At 37.5% G+C, this 23,122-nt stretch overlaps 1 protein-coding gene across 1 annotated transcript in view; it reads left to right on the top strand.

Annotated features, from left to right (window-relative positions):
* The window catches only part of FHOD3 (formin homology 2 domain containing 3), a 365,517-nt gene that overhangs the window by 316,139 nt on the left and 26,256 nt on the right, over positions 1–23,122 (top strand). Inside the window, exons 21-25 of the mRNA XM_056484679.1 lie at positions 3,153–3,335; positions 7,822–7,941; positions 8,416–8,577; positions 18,620–18,810; positions 20,379–20,571. Of these exons, the coding sequence (XP_056340654.1) occupies positions 3,153–3,335; positions 7,822–7,941; positions 8,416–8,577; positions 18,620–18,810; positions 20,379–20,571 (849 nt within the window). The remainder of the gene's footprint in view (positions 1–3,152; positions 3,336–7,821; positions 7,942–8,415; positions 8,578–18,619; positions 18,811–20,378; positions 20,572–23,122) is intronic.

The following is a 23,122-nucleotide window of genomic DNA, read 5'->3' as shown; positions in this document are numbered from 1 at the left end:
AACTGAAGAGTATCAGTGTATTTAAGTATCTGAAGTGAGGGTATCAAGAGGATGCATCCAGGTTCTTCTCAATGGTTCCCAGCAATAGGACAAGAGGCAGTGGGCAGGAACTGATGCACAGAAAGTTCCATCTGAATATGATGGAGGTGACTGAGCACTGGAACAGGGTGCCCAGAGAGTCTGTGGAGTCTCCCTCACTGAAGATATTCACAAACCATCTGACACAATCCTGTGCCATGTGCTCTGGGATGGCCCTGTTTGAGCAGGGAGGTTGGATTATTAGTCCCACTGTGGTCCCTTCCAGCATAACCCACTCTGGCATTCTGTGTAATGGGAAAAGCAATATAAACTAATGATTGGACTCTAAGCTATTTGTGATTTAATGGTCACATCAGATTCCAGTAACCTTCTGCCCTGCTGTGATTTTATGCTACTTTTACTGTTAGTTTTGGGGTTTTTTTTAAAAAATAAAAATAAAAACTAAAATAATAATAAAGTGGCAGATGGTGTGCTCATCAGTTTCCAGCACTGAACAAATGGCTCAAATTAGTCATAGATTGGAAATCAAGAAGAAGAGCATTTCACTGCTTTCTCAGGGGCACACCAACGATGATGACCAGGAGGATCAGAATCATTTGCCCAAGCAGATCAGGAGTGCTGGTGTAGGTCATTGTTATGGGGGCACTTGCACCCTGGATGGTGTGAGACCTGCCAGCAGCTCTGGCCCTACCAAGGCAAGGATTTCAGCAGCAGGGCTGATCCTCAGCAGCTGGCACCACAAGCACAGGCTCTTTTGCTTGGCATCTTCTGTTTCTCATAGTGCAGAACAGCAGCCTTGCAGAATTTGGACTTGGATGATTTTTGTCAGCTCCATCTATCTTGTGGTTTATATAAAGCTCAAGGAGGAGAAGAGTCCCTTTGGAAATAAAGCTTTCTGTTTCTTTGCTCTCTTTAAAATGCCCCAAAGCAGTGCAAAATCTGGAGTGAAGGCATTGCCCCACCACAAAATATTTGTGGGATCCCTGGGTAGCTGCCAAAAGTCCTAGTTATTTGTAGGAGGCAATTGAGAATACTGCTGCAGTGTTAGCCTTCAAAAATGCATCAGAAGCATTTTTACATCCATCACATGGCTACTGCTAAACTCTCCATGTGTGATGTTCTATATCTTATTTGCAAGCTGTTCTGTCTCAGCTGAGGGTGTGTTCGCTTCCTCTTGTTGTGGAAGAGAGGAGTAGGTACTAAGATGCCTGACTTCTTCAAGGAAACACTGCAAAACACCTTTCTTTATGTGTTTCAGGCTCAGTCTGTATGTTTTTTGGTTTTTTTTACAGACTTTTTTAGATGAATATTGGTTCAGCACTGAGACAATGAAGCAGCTACCTATAAATCTAGTTTTATGTTAGGTATGGTCCAAAGTACAGATTTCAGCATGTCTGGGTGGATGGATGGATGGATGGATGGATGGATGGATGGATGGACGGATGGCAGGCACATCTCAAAATTAATACATAAATGCTGTCAGTTGTAACACATGTACATCAGAATATTTTCCAAATAGTCCTTTTCAGGCTAAGGAAAAGCACTAGTATGTATGGAGGCATTTTCCTCCTCTTTTTTTTTTTATTTTTTACTTAGTATATTAATTTATTAAGGTAGAATCTTGAGTGTACAGGCAAGGAGGCTTTTTTTTGTTGTTGTCATTGTTTATAACAACAAAGAACAAGAGAGAGAGGCAACATTAACAGAAAAAAATTATTCTTTATTAATGTTTGTGGAAGTCAGCAGAAGAAAATGGGCAGCAATACAAATGCTGTGACTGAAATTAAATAAGTCCCAGATCAACAAATTGAACATTATTTGCCTGCTTAACTTTTGTTCTTTGCCTGATTGACCAGGAAAAGTCCTTTTCCCTCTATCCATGCTTAGCTCCAGTGCTGTACACACAGCCAGGGGAACTGTTGGTACTGAAAGGGGGCAGTTGTGCTGCTTTGATGAATTGGCTATGTCCAGTGTTGGAACAAGGCTGTAGTTTGGATTGGCAGGTCTGATAGCTCTTTGGCTGTATTTTTATTATTCTCTCCTCTCCTTCAAAACAGCCTCTATCATTATAGACATCTACAGCAAAAACATGTCATTCCTGAGATAAATAAACATAAGTTGTGTCAAAAATTTGCTTTGCTTTAAGGAGGCGTTGATCAGTAGGGTAGAGACCTCAACTTATCTGATGCTTTTATGTTGTTCTGCTTTTCTTTTTTATTTTGAAGTGCATTTATGGTGTTAAAAACTATTTAAGGAGCAATACCTTAGAGAGCAATACTTTCAGAAGGAAAGCTGACACATTTAAACAAGCCTGTAGAATCCATGAATTAAAGCAAAAATTTAAATATTTTGAGCCTCACTGACAGTAGAAACTGAATATATTGAGATCCTTTTTCAGATAAAAACTTTTAAAAGGCCATATGTTATGCAATGCATGATTCAGCTTTGAATTCAATGTGTGTTCCTTGGGAAGCTGTCAGTTAGGGTGAAATCTTTAGGAGTGACTTAGTAATCTGCAATAGTTTCCATGTTCCATAAGAAAAACAAAACAGACTGAACAAAAAGTGAGAAATTATGGGACAGCAAGGGGCAGGAGTATTTGAGTTATTCCTATATACTTACAAGTGTGCTAGAAGATCTGTAGATCTTGGGACTAAAAGGGACCTTCAAATCTAGTCTGACTTGCTGTAAATCACAGACCACACAACTGTTCTCCTTCTACCCTTACTTCCATACAAAATTTACAAAAAGATTTTAAGCTCTGACTTAAACATATGGAAGTTGATGAGATCAGTCCTAACCAATTTCCTTTCATCTCCTTCAGTGTTTTGTCCCATGATTAGCCATATCTGGTGAGTACAGATGTCAAAAAAATAAAAAGGCCTTTTAATCCAGGTACATTTTTAAGCAAACTGCAGGTGTGTGAGATAGCAGTCCTTGTTTTGCTTCCTTGTGCAGTGGATTAGTCCTTGGTTACTACTGTGCTGCCCTAATTTAACAGCCAAGGACTTGAGGACTTCTACTGTGGCTGCTGTGGGGTCACCCAGCAACCAGCCCTCACACTCCTCCTCTCAGCCCCAGCAGTGATGCTTGCCTTTTGGTTCCCTGCACAGAAAATCCTGACCATGATCCCAACGGAGGAGGAAAAGCAGAAGATCCAGGAGGCGCAGCTGGCGAATCCCGATGTGCCCCTGGGCAGCGCCGAGCAGTTCCTTCTCACCCTCTCCTCCATCAGCGAGCTCTCTGCCAGGCTCCAGCTCTGGGCTTTCAAGATGGACTATGAGATAGTGGAAAAGGTGAGGGAAAGCACAGGGATGGGTGGAGACTCTGCAAGGCTTTGCTTAATCTTTCCCTGACCTTGGTATTATATGGACGTTTTGAGGAAATGGTAAATGGGTTGCTTTTGTTTCAGTGGCCAACCAGGAAACAGCTAAACTGATCCTTCATAATCTCTTCCTTCTATAAAAGAAAATGAAGAGATTATGTCTTCCTTCCTTTAATTAGTCACTAATGATATTGAAACAAAGAAGAGGGATAAATCTCTGCCACATCTCCAGATGTTGTTATTCAGGAAATTCTTACTTCAGAGCAATGAAAATTTTTCTTTGGTAAAAGATTGAGTGAGGACTACTGTATTCTTATATCATGAGAATATTGATTTTACATCCATTTGAACTAAGGAAAACACCATCCATTAAGATTTTTTTGTTTATAGCTCTCAAAATTCTAAACAAAAGTTAAAACATTTCAGCTCAGTCACACACAGTTGTTGCCACCTTCTCCATGGATGGCATTCATTCAAAGAACACTATAATTGGCGTGTCTGTCAAGAATGATGAATCATGTGGAAAAGATTTTAAAAAGAGAATAAAATTTTGGTGCACAGAGGAGACAGAATGAATCCATGTAGGGGATTTCAGGTGCTTGCTGCCTTTCACAAGGTCTTTGAGGAATCTCTGCACAGGAACTTCCTTTTGGTTGCACTTCTGGTGCATATCCCTGGCACTGCCATTAAAGCAGCTCTCTCCTCTACATACTAGTTTTGTATATGTGTCTGTGCACATAGAAGTGTACTGAAAAATAAGTATAACTGTGTGAAATGGATTCTAAAAATTGGGACATGCTTGTGAAAATGCCTTATGTTTATCTAGGAATGGTTATTTAATGTTATGCAACAGTGGGTTGATTTGCAGATGATACTGTCAAGATTACTCAAACTTTACTTAGTTTTTTTAGATGTTAGGACATCCAGTCACACAAATACTCAGGATTTTTAATTGGAATGTTTTAGTATTAGCCAGTAACACTTCTGACTTTTATAGCAAAATACTTGTATCTGGCATGAATACTTTTTGCCAGTTTGTTTTGTTGTTTATTTTGGTTTTTTTTTTTCACTCTGGTACAGCTTTGAAGTTTCCACAAGGCTAAATTGTACCTTTCATGTAAGCTGAGTTAGCTGTAGTGGTTAATCTCTGAATATACCTACAATTTCTAGTGTCCTCTCAATCAAAAAGCAGTATTTGAAACAATGCTAAAAGCTAAAAAACAAATCTGAGAGTTTTCCTTTTGCCACAGAGTTAGTTAATTTATTACCAGCTGAAATCCATGTAGAATGGATGCTAGTACAAAACGTTACTCAAAGAAGCAACAGCTGTAGTGAAGACAAAACCAATTTTTTTATCCCTGTTGGAAGGTAGATAGGACTAAGCACAGTACTTGCCATAAAATGGTAGAGGAAGTAACATGTGATAACTGTGATGAAGTATGAGGAGCACATGATAAGCCCAGCAGACAGGCATAGATAGGACAGGCAGCTTGGATCTTGGGTGAGGACATAAAACCAGGATCAGACATCAGGGGTGCAAGAGAGAGTGAGCACCTGGGTGTCTCCAGTAACAAAAGGTTAAGGTTTAAGTTCCAGGTAACCAGTAAATGTACATGTTATTTAGATCAAAATAAAATACTGTGATATTCAATTTTAAAAAATTAAGACATTTGCATTAGTGATTTTGATGATAAAAGAAACTCTTGAGCTGCTAACATTCTTCTGTTCTTGAAACTATGTTTTTGCAGAAGATGTATCTGCAAAAGGGCAAACCCTTCATGAAACTTAGGTCCCAAAAATCACTTAGCTACACAGCTTTTGCCATTTTTTTTTTAGTCTGACATTCACTTGATCTTTTTTTTTTTAATCGTGTTTTGTGATAAGGAAAACTCATAGCAGTTCAGAATGCACTCATATAATTTACCAAGTCACACATAGATTTTATGTAAGATATGAATGCCCTTATTCCCATGAGGCTGGAAGTTTTAGATGGTCCCTGTTACCTACAGTGTGAAATACCTGAGTTATTGGTAAAAGCAGAGTTCTCATGCATGAGACTCTTCTGCTAACCTGCCAAGAACAGAGTTCTGCCTAAGTAGGTCTTAGCTTCATCTCTGAAAACCTGAAAGAAAAGAACATGAATTGCTCAAGAAATGGGCTGTCTGATACATTGTTTATCTTAATGAAAAGCTCTTCAGGCATAATAAGAGAAATCATCTTTCTTAACTTGCTTTTAATTAACTAAAGCAAGTCAGGGTACATTTGTAGGGAGCATCTTCAGACTGCAGAAGGCTGAACTAGATTAATAAATACTCTTTGCACTTCATAGAAAATTTAAAAAAGAAAAAACCCTTTCCAAATTATTTGCTTGATAATGTGTATGCTGCTTTGAAATATTAACTTAAATGCTTACCAAAGGTCATTAGCAAAAGAATATTTTCTCTCATCTTTCTTTTGGCATCCTAGTTTAAATGCAAAGACAAAAGAGGTTAAAAAATTTCACTGTTTTACTATTCATTCCTCATATGGAACTACTTATGATGCAGATATTGTCAAATTTTATTATCTCAAAAGGAAATTAAAGGTCTTTTAAAAAGGAATATTAACTGATTTTTTTTATTAAGATCACTGAAGATCCTTTTTGCTGACAACTTAAAAAATCACAAAATTAATATAAGCAGGTGTAGAAATGAAAAAAGTATAATGAGTTGAGTTAATTTGTACATGTGCATCAAACATTTTTCAAGCATTAGGAGGTTTCAGACAGAAGTTCTGGACCAATCCTCAAATTTCATTCAAACCTAATTTTTAGTTGAAAAATAAAAATGTGTTATCCAAGGATATGAAGTAGCTTTGCCTTATCTCTCTGCCCTGTTTAGGTAGAATGTGAGATTTATAAAAAGCAAGAGTGGCTAAATTTTAAAAAAGCAGAAATTTGTCTGATTGTTCAGTATCGTGCACACTCTTTTTATATTTTTTTAATCCTACAATAAAAATGAAATAAATAGTAATTATAAAGGTGTACTATGTGCAAGAATATGTAATCTCAGATAACTTGTCTAAATAGCTAAATGAAGGGCTCAGTATGGCCTGGTTTGGAAGCCTCTTATGCCACCTTTTTTTTCACCTGGAGAATGTTTTAAACTAGTCTTTTAAGAATGTTTTTTTGACAGGTTGAAAATTGATCTGAATGAAATATTTCAGAAACCCATGTTTATGCAACAAAACAAACTAAATCAACTCTGACTTTAAAGCAACTCAAAGAATACTGTGCAGCAATTTCATTTTAATTTGATAAGGCCTTGGATTATTTAGCACCTCTCCTCTGATGTATATAGTACTTAGCTCACTATCTCATCTCTAAATTTGTCTTGAATTTGCCATATTCTTTTCAAGAGGCAGACTGTTCTGCAGAGACTAGAAATGTGTTTCATTCATCTTTTATGGTAAAATATCATTACAGTTGTTGAAGGAACCACTGTATGTCTTCAAGAAAGTGAACAGTTACTTTGCCTCTTGGTCTAAAATAGCAGCTTAATTTTGGCTTCTTGGCTCATAAAGAGTATAACAATTTGGGAAATTGGGGGAAAAAGTCTCCCTGCCCACGGCACAGGGGTTGGAACTAGATGATCTTTTCCAACACAAACCATTCTGTGATTCCATGAAAAGAATGCTGCTCGTGGATGCTTAGAATGGCATTTGAAGATAGAAACAATGTGAACTGTGCATACAAAATAAATAACCCTGGGCCTCACACAGAGACATAGAAATAAGTTCTGTCAACTCAATTACCCTCACTCTCTTCTTTTGAACTCTCTGGTGTAGTTCACTCCCTGAGGTAGTGGTACAGAATTTATGATTTCAAGCCTTACCAGTAGGCATATCTATACTCAGATAACATGTGTGGATGGAAGAATGCATTAAATTAAAATATTATAATGAGACTATTTGTAAGGCTTGATGTTTACAGCAGATTTTTTTTCCAGTTTTAAATTCTCACAAGCACAAAACCATTCTAAAACACAGAATTGGCCATCATTTGAAGCAAGCTGTAGGGTCAAACTACAAATGTTAAGTCAGCAAGGTTTCTGACTTCTTACATTTGTTGTTCAAAGATTAGAAAAATGCTTTTAAGAAGCTTTCTTATAATTTGGGACTTAGGTATATTCATGCATTTAAGTGAAATGCAGCAGCATTCTCCTGTTTAGAAGCACAGGACAGTCCCCAGGACAAGTAAGGCAATTGCATACATAAAGGAACAACAATAGGAAAATATTTTATGTACTTTTTTTGCTGTCCTTGCATGTGATTTATTAGCTGGAACATGGAAGAAAGCCAGCACACATGGCCAGTTTACACTCTGCAAGACGCCAGTTCAGGAACTTTTTGCAGTAATTAATCTCAACCATCGAATTTAAAAACTAACCTTCACGTTCTTGTTTCTGTTCTTATGGTAGGAAGTTGCAGAACCACTGCTAGACCTGAAGGAGGGAATGGACCAACTGGAGCACAATAAAACTTTGGGGTTTATCCTTTCCACTCTACTAGCCATTGGGAACTTTCTGAATGGAACCAACGTAAGCCTGATGTCCCAGCATTTCCCCTGCAGCCTTTTCCTCCAAAAAAACAGAAGTCAAAACCATTGTGAAAATTCCAACCCACTGTTTGTTTTGTACCAGAAAAGTAATTTAGGGAATAGAACCTGCTTTTTATTGTGTGTTGGAGTTTTCTGTGGTGTGTGTTGCCTCTTTTCAGCACAATCTGAAGAAAATGTGGAGCTAAGCACTGTTCTAGTATAACTCTCTAAAGTGTTGATGCTTTACATTCAGTGTGTGAGAACTGTGTCGTGGGTCATTTCACTGCAGAGGGACTGATTTTAGGCCTAGTCTTCAGCAAGTTAAAAATTAATAAAAGCAATAAGTTTCCTCTCCTGTAGGATTCTTCTTCTTTCCCCTCTTCCCCTTATTGGTCATCATTTTTGTCCACTAATCTGCGTGGGAAGGAGTAAGCGTTTTTATTTTTAATTTCTTTGGTTTTTTTTCTACTTACAGGCCAAAGCTTTTGAGTTGAGCTACCTCGAGAAGGTTCCAGAAGTCAAGGACACAGTGCACAAACAGTCCCTCCTGCACCACGTCTGCACTATGGTGGTAGAAAAGTTCCCAGACAGCACTGATCTTTATTCAGAGATTGGGGCCATCACTAGGTCAGCCAAGGTATGTCCAGTGGGTAAATATGTCTATCTGGTCTATGTGCACATTTTTATAGCACCTCTTTGAAGTGAAATGTTTAAACTTTATTCTATTCTTTGATTTTTCCTTGTTGCAGCACTATTTATGAATGTGTGTTCATTGTGTCATTTGCACTGAATTTCAAAGATGCCAGTACTCCCTCTTTGAACTTTATTTTTGTCTGTCACAAGTTTCCCTCATCAGTGCACTCTTAGACAGCTAATGATTATGACAGCCACTTTAATGTTATGTACATTTTTAATGTATATAACTATTAGGAAGTATTTTCAGGTTAAAACTTTATTTGACCAATATCTTCAAATATATTTATTCAGTGGTTTGGGGAAATCTCTTTTTTTAAGGCAGATGCCTGATCACATTTTCAACCCAATGGAAGGGAGAACTTTTTTTACTAATAGAATTGTTTCCAGAATTAAAGAGTCCTTGAAATACTTGGTTTAACTCAGAATCACAGAATGGCTGGGGTTGGGTTTTGGGCATCTTCAGAGGAGGGGACTCCACAGCCTCTCTGGGCAGCCTGTTCCAGTACTCTGTCACCATCAAAGGAAAATTTTCTACATTTTAGTACTCCTTTTTCTGTCCTGAAAATAATGCTCGTGGTTAGGCATTAGGGAACATAAATAGAAACACAGAAAACTTGTGGCAGCATCTCTTCTCAAAGAATGGTAGTTCCCTCATTAATGCATAGATCTGGTCAATGGCTCAATGCTGTATGGAGATTATTTATTACTGCTGTGAGTAGGCATGATAGGAACACAGTAAACTCACTCTTAAATCTCTCAGAGTGTTGGATTTTATGAATAACCCTTAAAAATAGTGCATTGCTTGATTAATGGAGTAAACATGGGAGATAGCAAACATAAAGATTCTCTTTAGGAATCATATCTCATGAAAATGGTAATAATAAGAGCCCAGGACATCTGTATAATACAGTAATTTTTTTTAAACTGCAAAAATGAAATCTTTTTTTGGTTCCTAATGCAGTTCTTCTAACACTGAATTCATATTCTGTTTTTTTCTGCTGTCCAATTTGCCAGTTTCAGGATTTACTATCTGAATATATTGAACAGTCAAAATATTTTTTCTCTCTAATTAAAAGAATAACCTACGTTGGAAAGGATCTCTGGAGGTCATTTTATCCATCACCCTTTTCAGTGAAAGACCAAATTAAGCTAGGCTGCTCAGATCCTTGTTTAAGTTTTAAATTATCCTTTTTTTCTTTTTTTTTATGAGACCATTTCCACTCTTTTCCTCCATCTTACTTTTTTAGAATGTGTTAAATAGTAGGTGCATTATTCCAGCCTCTCCTTATCAAGGTCATATCTTTGTGTGTTTGTCCCTTCTGCTACCTTTTGTTAGATGTTCTGAGGTTTTCTCTGTGTTCTTTGACTGCTGCTACCCTTTGGACAGGCGTTGTCCCAGGGCAGTTCCCAAGGACATCCAGGCAGTCTCCTGAGCTGACACAGCACTCAGAACTCTCAGAGGAAGCTGCTGTGCACTGTGCACTTCATTCAGTCTACAGCACTGTCCATCATCTGCTGAAGAAGATTTACTGTTTATTTCTCAAACCCCTAATAATCTTCAGTCAGGGCTAATCTGAATAGTTTCCTGCCATCTGTAGATTTTACCCTCTGGATGTGCTTCCTTGTTTCCAGATAATTTTGAAATACAAAGTACAAACCATGGGATGCCTGCTGTCAGCCCTGTCAACAAATGAGAATCAACGTGTATTCTTTCTTTTTTTGCCCTCTTTACCTCACAGTTCATAGGTGTCCTCCCACGAGGCTCTTGAAAAGATTTTGAAATTTAATTTTCTTTACTTACTCTTATTTATTCCATATTTTATAAACATTCAGAATATAGTGGATTTTTTTATGTATTAAGTTCCTGTCACTCATTCTTTCAGCCAAGTTACCAGACACAGTAATATGACCTGGACTTCTGCATCAACTTTGCTGCTTTTCTAGGGATAAGCAAAACTTTTGCTATCCTTCGACTCTCTTAAGTTACCAAGTGCAGTTTCAAAAATATTCGTACTCATTTGAGCCAGTGGCTCAATTTCTTTATTTTAATTGATGTCAGAATTATTGTGTTCTACTTGTTTACTGCTCTGTAAGATATCATCTCTCTCCAACATGTGTTTCTGCTTGTAAGGTTTCAAACCTTGCTATTAATTCACGTCTATTAAAAATATAATACAGAAAAAAGAACGGAGGACCAGATTAGGTTTTTCCCCAACATCCTCTGGGGTGAAGTTGGATGAAAAGAAGTATCTTGCTTCCTTTCCCTAATTTTTGTCTTCCTCAGTTTCTTTTATCCCCAGTGATCCAGGACCTCCTACATATTTTCTTTTTTTTTTTTTTATACCATAAAGGAATTTGTGGCTTTTGTTTTACATCCTTAGCTATTTTCTCTTTAGATTCCATCTCTTTTTTCCTAGTTTTCCTCTTGTACAACCTTTGCTTAGGCTCTGGTTTATTGCCTTCAGTGAGTTTGGGTTCTCATGTTTGGAGGATTTTCTCTTATATTTTTGTTTTTGTTTTTAATTGGAGTGATTCTTACTTTCTTAACATTTAAATATATTGGTTTCTCATTTCCTGTTCTTCTCTTTGCTAAGAAGTTGTTTCCTTTTTTTCTTAGATTGGAATCAAGTTAATCACTAAGAAGAAAAATTACCACAAAAGGGAAATTCTGTTTTCCAAAATTCTCACCACCACATTATGGTGTTCTCCCAAGTGGATCTTCTGTTTTTCAGTCATAGAAAGTGCAAGAAAGCTTAACCTACTGCTGTCACTTAAAAAAAAAAACTAGGTCTAAGAGCATGCAAAATTGAGCACAGTCTTTCAGTCTGTGGTTTGCTGATCCAGTGGCCCTGCCCAAAGCGGACAAAAATCTAAAACGGCCAGACAAAATCACATTAGGAGAAATTACAGCCTTAACCTTCCCCGTGTCGCCCAAGGTCTCCCTCCTTGGGATGTTCCTGCATGTGTTAAACCACTGATGGATTACTGTAACAAGCTCTATTCCCACTTGATCATAGCTGCCACAAATCAAAGAGTTAGGATGTGGAAGCCATCCAAGCTGCCCTCTTCCAGGGAATGTTCGCAGACAGGCGAAATCTTGGTTTAGGAAAGCTGACAGGAAAGGAGAACTAATATTTCACCGTGGATTAGGCTGTGTTTTGAGCTCCATTTTGCCTACAAACATCTTTCAGAAACCACAAAGGCTAAACAATTTCCATCCTGTAGATAAACAGAGATGCCCCTTCCCCTGAAATGCGCATCGTATAAGAATTTCCTGAGCATTAGTTCATTAAAAAAAACTCCAAAACATAAAGAAAACAGGCTGCCCCACCAAAAAGGAGCTAGAAAGACCAGAAACAAAATGCAATAGTTATTGCAAAACTTGTGGCTTTTTACTGAAGGGCTGAAGTCATAAATGGCACCAAGAATAAAAAGACACAAGTGAAATAATTGGAGAAAAAATAGAATTCTAGACAAAAAATGTATTTATAAAGTCATGCATAGCACTGATTATTTAGTATAACGTGATTAAAATCACTTGCCCTATTTATCTGCTTTATACTGTAATTTTTTTTAACTGAAGTTGTACCAGAATTGATGTACCTAATACTGAAGCAGACCCTCAGATTTCTGCAGTTAAGCTTGAGTACTATTCATAGAAATTTCCTTAAGAGGCAGTTGCCTCAGCCCCAGTATCTTCTCTGTTAGTGAATAAAAAATGTGTCCTTATTAAAATTTTCATCTTTTCTCTCTAACCTGTAAATATTTCCCCTGTGCATCTGAAAGCTGGCCAGCTCCACAGAGTAAACTATAATTGTCATTTTCTTCCCCTGATTTTAATTTTCTTACAAGATGTCAAACTTCTGTCTGTTTTTTAACCCCTGCAGCAAGACACTTGGGCACAGGACACTCACAGCTACTAGGCAGTAGAGAAGAAGGCAGCTTTTAAAAGTAAGAGATAGGAAATGTTAGCAACACAGGAGGGGGCAAGGATTGCTGATAGCAAAGAACTTAGGCTGAGCCTAAGGCATACGCAGGGGACAAGGAAGCCTGCAGCTATCTGCCCTCTGAGGACCTTAGCAGGGAGGCAGGAGGAGAAAGGACCTGGCTGGAACACAAGTGACATTTGACATGCTATAGCTTCTGCCTGATGCATTGGAAAGCAGAGAAAGGATAAAGAAAGAATAAAAAAAAAAAAAAAAAAGAAAAGTTAGGGAAAATTATACCGCCTCTTGTACTCTTTCAGTGGGTTTTTCTTGTCTTGCTTGACAGAAAATATTTGTGTGCAGTTATCATTCAAGTATGTTTTCCCTACATTATTTCAAACAAAAATAAATGCCAAAAGTCAAATTCTTTTCCATGGAAAAAAGTCCAGGAATGCAAGGTTTCTTGCAGTCATTCCTTGTGATGCCAGCAGCTGCCCCAGATCCTGACATGGGCTAGCAGGAGCAGAGGTGAAAGTAGATCAGGGAAAGGCAGATTCTGTTGGCTCCAGGGCATACTGGGGCAAAAGGAACGAGCTTCCATGGCAAATGATACTTTGAGGTTGTGTCTCAAAGAGAGCAGATGAAGTTTAGCATGTGCCTGACAGCACTGTAGTGTTTCAATAACTTTCCAGGTGAAATGACTGCAGGAATTGTTGCAGGTGACTAAACACCATCTGAAGGGACCTACATCACCACTGTGTGGTATGGCTCCCCTTTGTCCCAGATTGTGGGAAGTGCCATACAGCATCTGCAAAATGATCCCATGTAGGATTAGGTCCCATTAGAAAAATTGTTTAATGAAGTAAAATGCAGTAGAGAAGTGTATATCATTAGGCAGACTCATCTGGTCCTACCTCAGTAAGCACCTCTGCCTCCTCTATCCTTAAATTTTTTGTTAGTGGGTTGATTCAAGTTTTCTCATTTCCAAAATTATTTTCATAGGATGCCACCTCTTACAGTAGAATTAGAAATGTCTGAGGAGGATCTTCTTTATATATTGCTTGCTTTAGAGAGCTGGCATCTATCTGGCTGAAACTGCATGCCCACAGCGTGCAAGTCAGGCTAACAAGGGTCTTGGGATTATTCCTGTGATGCTTGGTGCAGGAAGCCAGTGTGGAAATATTAGAGGAGGCAGAGTTTTGAACATATGCCACAGAAGGTCGCTGCTCTCAGATGACAGTGTGTTTGCAAGGAGCAATTCTCAGAATTTCCTTTGGCACTGCACCAACTTAGGAAAAGAGGAAGATTTCATGTTCCCTGCCAGAATGCATCCCTGTAATAATGTGAGAATGAACGGTCTGACCCTAAATTATAAACAGCTCAGACTAGACTGTGGTCTGCTGCAGAAACTATCTTGAACTTTGAAAAGAGAAAGCTTGTGTGTGGTTATGTATATCTTTCTATGAGGTACTACAAAATAGTTGTCATTTTATTATACATTTAAGGCAACATGTCATTGTGAAAGCATCAATCTTCTCTTAAATGCACCTTGTGACTAAGATAAAAATGCAGAAATCGAGGTCTTCTTTAGAAAATAACTGGCTTTTATATGTTTACCACTAAAAGAAACAGGCTATAGCAATAGAGTATCAAACAATAGAAATCTTATACAAGCTTGCTGAGGCTATGTAGTAAGTTATTCACTGGCCTTCAGGACAAAGCTTTGGATACAGTGATTTTGAAAATATGTGCTTCATCAGTTTCCATTCATTTACTTGTTTTGGGGCTTTTTGCTTCAATCCAGTTGTGACATCTTTGACCCTGTTGAAGAGCTGAATGTTAGCACAGGAGGCAGGAAACGTGAGTGTATTTAGGTGCAGCATCTTTGAGTTTAGGATGGTTTTGTACTTGCAGCAGTGGGGAGCTTAGCCCAAAGACTAGAGGAGATTTAGCTGGAAGAGGAAACGTGTTTGTAGAGCACATTCCAGCTAAAGGAAAGCTGAAGAAAAATGACCTCTTATCTCACAGTGGCTGCAGTTGTTTGCAGTGCATGGCAGTGCATACCTGGAGTTCTGTATGCTGCCCTGGGGAATATATAGTGGAAAGCACTTTAATTCCCAATGTTACCTCAAAGCAGCCATTCCTCTCTCTCCCAAAAAATAAAGTGTGCAATTCCTGTGTTGCTGTGAGGTATTCGTGGGCACACAGAGGAATAACATCCCAACCCAAAGACCAGAAAGGCTTCCTGATCCATGTCCTGCCTGAATAATTGGAGCATGGTCTAGCATTTCATGAATGAGAAAGTTTTAAACTTGTATACGTGGCATATGATATTGGATGGAGTTGAACTTGAAAAAAAATAGGCCTTGTAAGGACCAATGTTCAGGGAACCAGAACAAGCAGGGATGTAAATGCTGAGCTGTTTGATGGTAGTGGCAGTTTTTGAGTCAGGTGAAAACCAGTGAGAACTGTCTGGGAAGTAGGTGTGTCATGAGGTATTGAATTCTCAGCCCAGTGGAATGAGAAACTTGGTTGAATTCTTTTTATTTTTGTTGTTTATGGCATGTTTATCTGCTTCTATGGTAGCAAGCAGTAAATAGTGATATAAAGTGATTAAAGTGGGTTTTGTTGTTTCTGGCATGTGGTTGGAAGGTTTTATTCTTTGGTCTGAGTCATTTCTATGAAATATGGTGGTGTGTTAAATTGAAAAATAGATTTTTAATTCTAAAGTTGCCCATTAGTGAGTTTAGGGCAGTGGTTTGCTGAGGCTGACTCTGCAGGGCTTTTGTCACATAAACTTGTCTTTGCATCTTGTTTGCATGTACTGTCTCTGGCTGCTCCTCTCTGATAGAACAGTGTCTACTAAGGCACTTCTCACATGACTGAACAGTGAGCCTAGCAAGAGATTTCACAGATACCAATTGTTCTGAATATTTTTTAGCTAGTGTGATTGTGAACGGAGAGGAATCTGGCTAGAGAAAGGAGGAACTTATTAAAATATTCCAGAACCATTTAGAAAGTTTCTTTTTCTAAATTGGTTTACAAATTAAAATAAACATTTCATAGTGTTTGAAAGAAAGGGCATTCCTATTTTGCATAACAGCCTAAGGCCACTCATTCTTTTTCCTGCAGAAAAAAAATATGTATTAATTTTAAAAATTGTAGCAGAAGGTAACTATGCAGGACCAGCAAGCTGCCTGTTTTTTGCACATATATGTACTGAGGAGGAAGAATAATATATGTTTCCATCTTCCTCCAAATCCTTGGGCCATGTACAACATCTGTTGCTACTGTCAAGCAAGAAATCTGTAATGACTATTTCAGATTACTGCTTCCTTTTATTTTGTGGAGCATAGTTATAAAATAATGCCACAGCAATTCTTATCTGAGTTCCTCCTATGCTGAGCTCTCCTGGAGCCACAACTCACCTGAATTCCTTAGTCTCACCATGACCATCCAACAGCAGGCAAGAATTGGTGCATCTTTCCTTTCATGAATGAAAGAACAAAAAAGGGGATCCATGTTTCTCTACTACTATACATCATTAATTCCTTTAGTAAAATATTGGAAATATGCACATAAATCATGAGGTGCAATCCATGCTCCCTTGGCAATGCTGTGTGAACTGATAAAGAGGTAGTATGGTGTTAAAAATGTCTTTTTATGTTTTCTTTATGCATATTATATTGAATAATTGTCATTATTACTCCACACAAGTTTTTGTTCTCCTTTTTATGTGAACACATGACTGGGGATCTCTTGTAGCTGGGATTTCTCATCACTCTTACTGTTGTTGTATTTGTATATAACACCCTAAGCAGAACTACAGACCTGGAGCAGACTGAAATGTAATGGATTCTGTGTCTACACACAAAATTGGCACTGGTGAAATAGCATTTCATAAAGTGGGTATCAGCTGGGGTGCCTTATTGAAAAACTGGAACTTTAATATTTCACATGAGGATGTTTTTCTGCAAGTGTATTCCTTCCTGTCCACAAGCAAGTGACCAAACACTAGAGAGTCAGCAGACAGATTTCATGAAGGTTTGGCGCATTCTTTCAGGTGCTGTACAGTTTGCCCATAGGGAGTACACAGGTACATAATCCTACATGGGATTTCCTGCTTTACTCCTTCCAGGAGTTTACAACTTCTGCTCAAGCACACCTGTGCTCCACAAAGGTTTATTCCAGAAGAGTTCAGGTGGTGTTTTCTTACTGCAGTCTCCTTAGGACTTCCACAGAGGACTGAATTTTTGTTTGTGCTCAAAAAACTTGTGAGTGTCCCTTAGCCCAACCTGCCAGCCCTCGTCCCACCTGGAACCTCCCACTCTTGTGAATGTGCTGACTGTTGGCAGATTTGGAGGGGCCAGGAATTCACCATGTTCCCCCCAGATTTGTTGTTCTCCAAAGGTGTTTCTTGAACCCCTACAGGCCTGAACCTCAGAGTTTTTTGATAGATTAGAACTCATTCTATCATAAAATGTCATTAATTTAATTTTGTCAGCTACAGAGGCTGAGAGGCTTCCTCAACCAGGTTGGATAATTCTTACTAAGTAGGCCTAAACCTTGGATTTTTTTTTTCCTTAACAGGAATGCTAGTATTTTTTCCCCCATATGTGTTTTAGATACACCATCTGTGGAGAGCAGCAATGTGTTTATCATCAACAGTGAAAATACTGACCTGGAAAGGACTTTTTATTTTTTCAACATATGCATTGAGATGGATATAAGGAAAGCAAATACCCCACAGCTGCTCCGCCTGCAGGGCTCTTCTGAATAGCAGAGTGGATCAAAGGATGTTTTTATTTCCTTGAGAGGAGGAAAAATTCATCACTTTATAAATCACAGCAAAAACAAATCAAATCAATACCAGGAGCTTTTTAATAATAATGCGTTTCTTATGGCTATTCTCAGTATAGGTCTCAGCAGTGGATGCTGCACACAGCTAAGAGGAATGAAATAAAACCTGCCCCTGACACTGGTTTTCATTTAGCATTAAGGAATTAACTGGAGTATGAGACTGTAACATCCCAAGCACTGATGTGTTTAGAATCTGAGAGCTAAGCCTGTATTTTATAGCTTGAGTTCATCTGAACTGTGAAGTGGTATTATAAAATCATTTTTTCCTTTCTTCAGAATTCCAGAGAATGGTGGGTAGTTTTATTTTTCTTACCTGTTGTGTACTGTGGCTGGGTCATTGATGCACTTTGTTGAGTTGTTAGCAAGACGTCCTGAGTGTCTCCTGTAGAGTATTGCAGTTTGAACACCTTTTTTGGTTGATGAATAAAGGAGAAGCTCTTCCTCACCTTCTGTGGCATGTACTGGCTTCTATCCTGATGAATGTTTCTGTAAGGTGCAATCATTTATTTTAACTGTGTTGAGAGACTTTCAGAGTTGTTATATGATCTCGTTACAAGCCAGTAAATTCATATGGTATATCAAGGGATGAAAGTTAGTGCTGAGATCACTAAATAACACATACATTCAATAAAGTTTTCAAAAATTCTGGCCTGTTAATTTTGTGATTAGAACTAGATCATCTATTAGCAAGTCAGTGCATGACTGGGGAATGGATCCAAGTGCTTCCTAAAATGGAGAATTGTTGGCGTGGTACAACACTGAGCAGTAAACAGGGTATAAAAAGCTTTGAGTAGTAGAGAAAAGGATTAAGAAAAAGAGAAAGTTTTGTATTACCTCAGAAAGAAATGAGTCATGCAGTTGCTTGGTGCAGACATGAAGTTACTAGCAAAGGAAAAAAAACACATCACAATATTTTATTGTCCCTTTAGCTGTTAGGCCTCCAAGAATAAAACCAAATATATGTGTATGCGTATTTCTTTGTTTTCAGTTTCCTTACTAACCTTACATGCCTAGACATAGTGTGATAGAGAAAGGTTCTTTTTTTATTGCTTTAATACTGATTAATACTGTGAATTGATGTTGTGCTGCCATTACTTTGACCCTTTCATACACACAGATGACATTGTTGACAGGTATCCAAGTATACAACTGCAGTGTTTTCACTCCAAGTGTTACATTTTTCTTTGTTTTTTTCAGGTTGACTTTGAACAACTCCAGGAAAACTTATGTCAGATGGAAAGACGGTGCAAAGCATCATGGGATCACCTTAAGGCTATAGCAAAGCATGAAATGAAGCCAAGTCTAAAGCAAAAAATGTCTGAGTTCCTTAAAGACTGTGCAGAAAGAATCATAATCCTGAAGATTGTTCATAGAAGAATAATTAACAGGTAAGAATTATATTGGTGGCAGCAATACCTTTATAGTAAATGACTTGATAAAATGACATCATAAATATGTGTTTTATAAGTATTTAATGCCCATTCCTGCAAGGAATGTTGCTGGGTTGTATGTGGTGCATACTTTGTTATAGTCTCCATTGAAGAACAATCTCCACTCCGGAAATTTCTTTATTTTTGACTTTAAAAAAAGCAATCATCCAGGCAATCATTCATTCCCAAGGTGCAATAACTGTGTCTTTTGCCTCCTAGTCCCCAAAAGCTAGCAGCTTTATAGTTAAGTTGATAGATTTTCTGTTTATCCCTGGAATTTTTTTTAAGAAGGCTTGGCTTACTGTCTAATAAATAAGAACAGACTGTAGCAAAAAAAAAAAAAAAAGATTAAGTTTTATTGACAAATTTATGAAATGCAGAAGCTGAAACCAGTCTTGTACAATGAGTTCTTTTGTAGGCAGAACCACTCCTATTTGCAAGATCTTCAACTATGTGTTTCATTCTTATACCAGCTGAAGGCAGAATTAAGATTTCTCTCCTTAGGATTTGCAGTTGGGTTTAATGAAATTGTGAGAGATTTTCTGATTTCTGGATAATTTCCAAATTGCTGTGGTCAAAATTAAGAACTGGATTCCAAATGATCCCAAATTTATGGGTATACACTTGAGAAGTTGATTCAGCTCTTTTGTTTTTATAATGACTTAGGCTTCATGCCATAAGTAAGCAGAAATCCCAACTGCGGTGGGAGTGAATTCATTGGTTTCCTGTTGTGTTTATCATATGCATGTGCAAATAAGAAAAATATCAACTTTTTCCTCTGATATCCTGCAACTGCTATGGTAGTTCTTAAAAATGTTTTCATATATTTCATCTTTGTATGAAATTGGGAAGACTTTTTGTCCTCAGGGATGTTGGTGCAGTTAAAAGGTATTCCCATACATTTTTACACATTCAGTGTACTGCTATAAATCATGCAGTATAGAAGCAATAGAAAAATTGCAAATAGTGCAAAAGCTCTGAATGCCACAGAAGCAATAAAACTGTGAATTGAGAGTGTCCCAAACTAACGTACTTGGTAGATAATATAATTTTATGGTCAGTTTTCTGAACCAGAAATTCTTTCCTTCTTGTGTTTGCTAGCCTGTAAATCAGCATTCTTCTTGTCTAGACTTTGCCCAACATCCTAACAGCCTCTTTGAAGTTACTTTATACAAATAAATAGAACTGAAACTTAATAAATATTTTTTCTATAACTGAAATGAAATTGGTCATTCATGTGCCAAATTAGTCATATAAAGTGATGGAGTTCCATAAACATTTTATCTCCTGCATCAGCCTGGGAAAGTAGACTGGGATGAAGTTATCACAGGCTAGACTTTCATGGTTTTAATTATAAAACATACCAATGTTATGCAAAGCATCCATGAAAATTCTGTAGCACAAAGGAAATGATGGGAGCTACTAAAGTAATAAATGGATTCAGCGAAATATAAGGTTGGTTTTTTTTTTCCAAGACAACATCAATAAAGACTTCTTTCCCATTTATAAATTAATTTTTTTTCCAGGTTTCACTCATTTTTGTTATTTATGGGCCATCCTCCCTACGCAATACGTGAAGTCAACATCAATAAGTTCTGCAAAATTATAAGTGAATTTGCTCTGGAGTACCGCACCACCAGGGAACGAGTTCTGCAGCAAAAACAGAAACGAGCCAACCACAGGGAGAGGAACAAGACCAGAGGGAAAATGATAACAGATGTAAGTGGCAAATGGTATCTGCCATAGCATGGATTTTTAAAACTGTCTTTCACTGAATGTGGTATATGAAGTGTTGTTACTCTTATTTTTATTTTTAGAGGTCTTTGTGCTGTAAGTAATGAACTCTCCTCTCTTAGAAGACAAAACTTGGAAGTCCTTGATTGTGTATATTTTCTGCTTCATAAAAAAGTATAGGACAAAACAAACTGACATTAATTATCCAAAAAGAGCTTCTCTGTGCACTGCACAGTGTCCAGAATATCTAGAAGGCATCAGGAGTCATATGTATCTGATCAGCCATGAATATGAAAAAGAAAAAAACCTAGAAATTAGACTCCCTATTAAGAACATAATTTAGATGATGAATCATTGTAGCCATTTAAGTGATTGCAGCCACATTTTAATGGATTTTTTCCTCCATCTTTGAATATTCTAATAGAGTCCTGAGTCTTTATATTTTATTTATTTTTATGTCTATGTATATGTATATGCACATATACATATATTTCATGTGCATGCAAGCAATTTTCTTCTTAACTTTAAACCACGGACCAGCCAGCTTTATGGCAACTGACTACTTTGGGATTCTGAAAGGATGTCCACAGTAGATGTTTACTCTGCAAACTTTTTGATTGTAAGATTGCATACTCACAGAATAAATTGAAATACAATTAGTTTTCTCAGCATAACAGGTTTCAAAATCCCCTTGATTTTTTTTATATCTTCTTTTTTTTTTTTTTTTTTAAGTTGATGTAGTTTGGCTCAATCCAAATAGAGTTTTAAAAAGTAGTGCCAGTACTTAATAAAAGTTTCCAGCTGTCTCAAAATCCAAATCTGGAGTCTCGATTAAATGCAAGCGTTCATTGCACATGAAGCTACCCCTGCCTTTGGCAAGAAATTGATTACAGCTTTATGGCTCAGGCAACATGGATCAGTATAAATATATAAATACATATATATGTATTGGGACTCAAATGAATTGAAATTGTACTTAAGTCATGATCATTTGTAGATCTTTCCTGGCAATATCCTCTTTACATTTAGAAATCTGCCCCATCTAGAGAAATTGTTAAACCTGCATTATTATCAAAGGATTTTTTCTTTTGGTATAGTCTCAGGTTAAGGATTTATACAAAGGGCATAATACAGTCATACAAATTTTCAAAACTACCACTAGAGAAGTGAGACCACTTTCTGCAATTGCTTCTTCATTTTCCCAATGTCTTCTAAAGGAGACAAAAGACAGCATTAACCAAAGAGTTTCGTAAATTAAAATTTTCATTCCGTCTCATAGCTTTGACACTTTTTACTAGTTTAAGCAAGACTGAGATGTAAAGGAGTTACTGTTTTTCTACTGTGTTCCTACAGTATAATGTAGTGTTTATGTATTATCTGTCCAGAATAACTGCTGTGGCAGGACAAAAAGCTTGTCTATATCCTGTTCCTGCAAAAATGCAAGAGGGAAAGGAGTTCTGGTCACTGGCAGCTGGGTTCAGGAAGCAGAGAAATGGGACCCTTTCAAACCAGAAAAAGTCTCAGACTTGACAGAGACTCAGCAAGGGGCAGAACCAGGGACAATGGTTCCTGAACATGAAGGAAAGGAGGAATCAAGGCTCTTGCCAAAGCAATAGTATTATTGGAAGAAGATCTCTTGTTAAGCTCAAGATGGTGCTGAGATTTGGCAAGAATTAAATGCCATCTGACAGCTAGTGTTACACCAAAAACTGTCTTGCAAATCTTAAAAAAGGGAGAGTAGTTTGCCTATCACTAATTTATAATTATAGGACAGTTCTATTACTTGAAACCAAAAAGCCTGCACAAGTAAAAACCAGCAGTCTTTAAAACTGCCCTTACTGGAATGTTCTTTAAGGGAGTTGTTATTAATGTGGCCACATAGTTATTTCAGAATTTAGCTAAATCTCTTTGACCATAGCCCAGGCCTCTTTTACCTTTTATTTGAACTGCAGTATATGGTAAAACTGAATTAAAATTGCATCAGACTATTTGTCACGGCCTCCTCTGACAACTTCAAAGCTATATCTACCTCAAAACAAGTTTCCAAGTCAGCAGGATGGAAGATATTTATGTGTGAAGAATGATGAAAACGTGGAATTTTATTGTAGTTTTGTTTTGGCTGTGACTTGGATCTGGTCTTGATTTTCTTAGTGTTTTATATTTGAAGACTTGGAAAGGGGAGGTAGATCAGTAATGCATTGACAATAATTCACTAGTTACAAAGTACTGATAGAAGAAAGTTGAGATCTTGACATTGGAAAGAAATTCTTTGTAGTGATTATAATATGCAGTAGTAATATGGACATTTACTTTCTGCTTTTGGTGACCTAAAAGTAATGTGTAGTTATTTGAAATTTACCTCCCTGTCCTTTTGAAAGTTTCCTCAGGGTCTCATTTTTATCACCTCACAGTATTCTGCTTTTAGGCAGATGAAGCGGGATTTAAACAAAAGCAGGAAAGGAATAAGCCAGAGGCAGCCCAGTTCTTAAGGAGAAGGCCTGTATCTCTTAAACCTTGTCCCCCCTGCAGCCTTGGA

This window comes from Oenanthe melanoleuca, chromosome 2 (genome assembly GCF_029582105.1).
Source record: "Oenanthe melanoleuca isolate GR-GAL-2019-014 chromosome 2, OMel1.0, whole genome shotgun sequence".
Lineage (NCBI taxonomy): Eukaryota > Metazoa > Chordata > Aves > Passeriformes > Muscicapidae > Oenanthe > Oenanthe melanoleuca.
The sequence above is the reverse complement of the archived record's forward strand: the minus strand, read 5'-3'. Positions and strand labels throughout refer to the sequence as shown.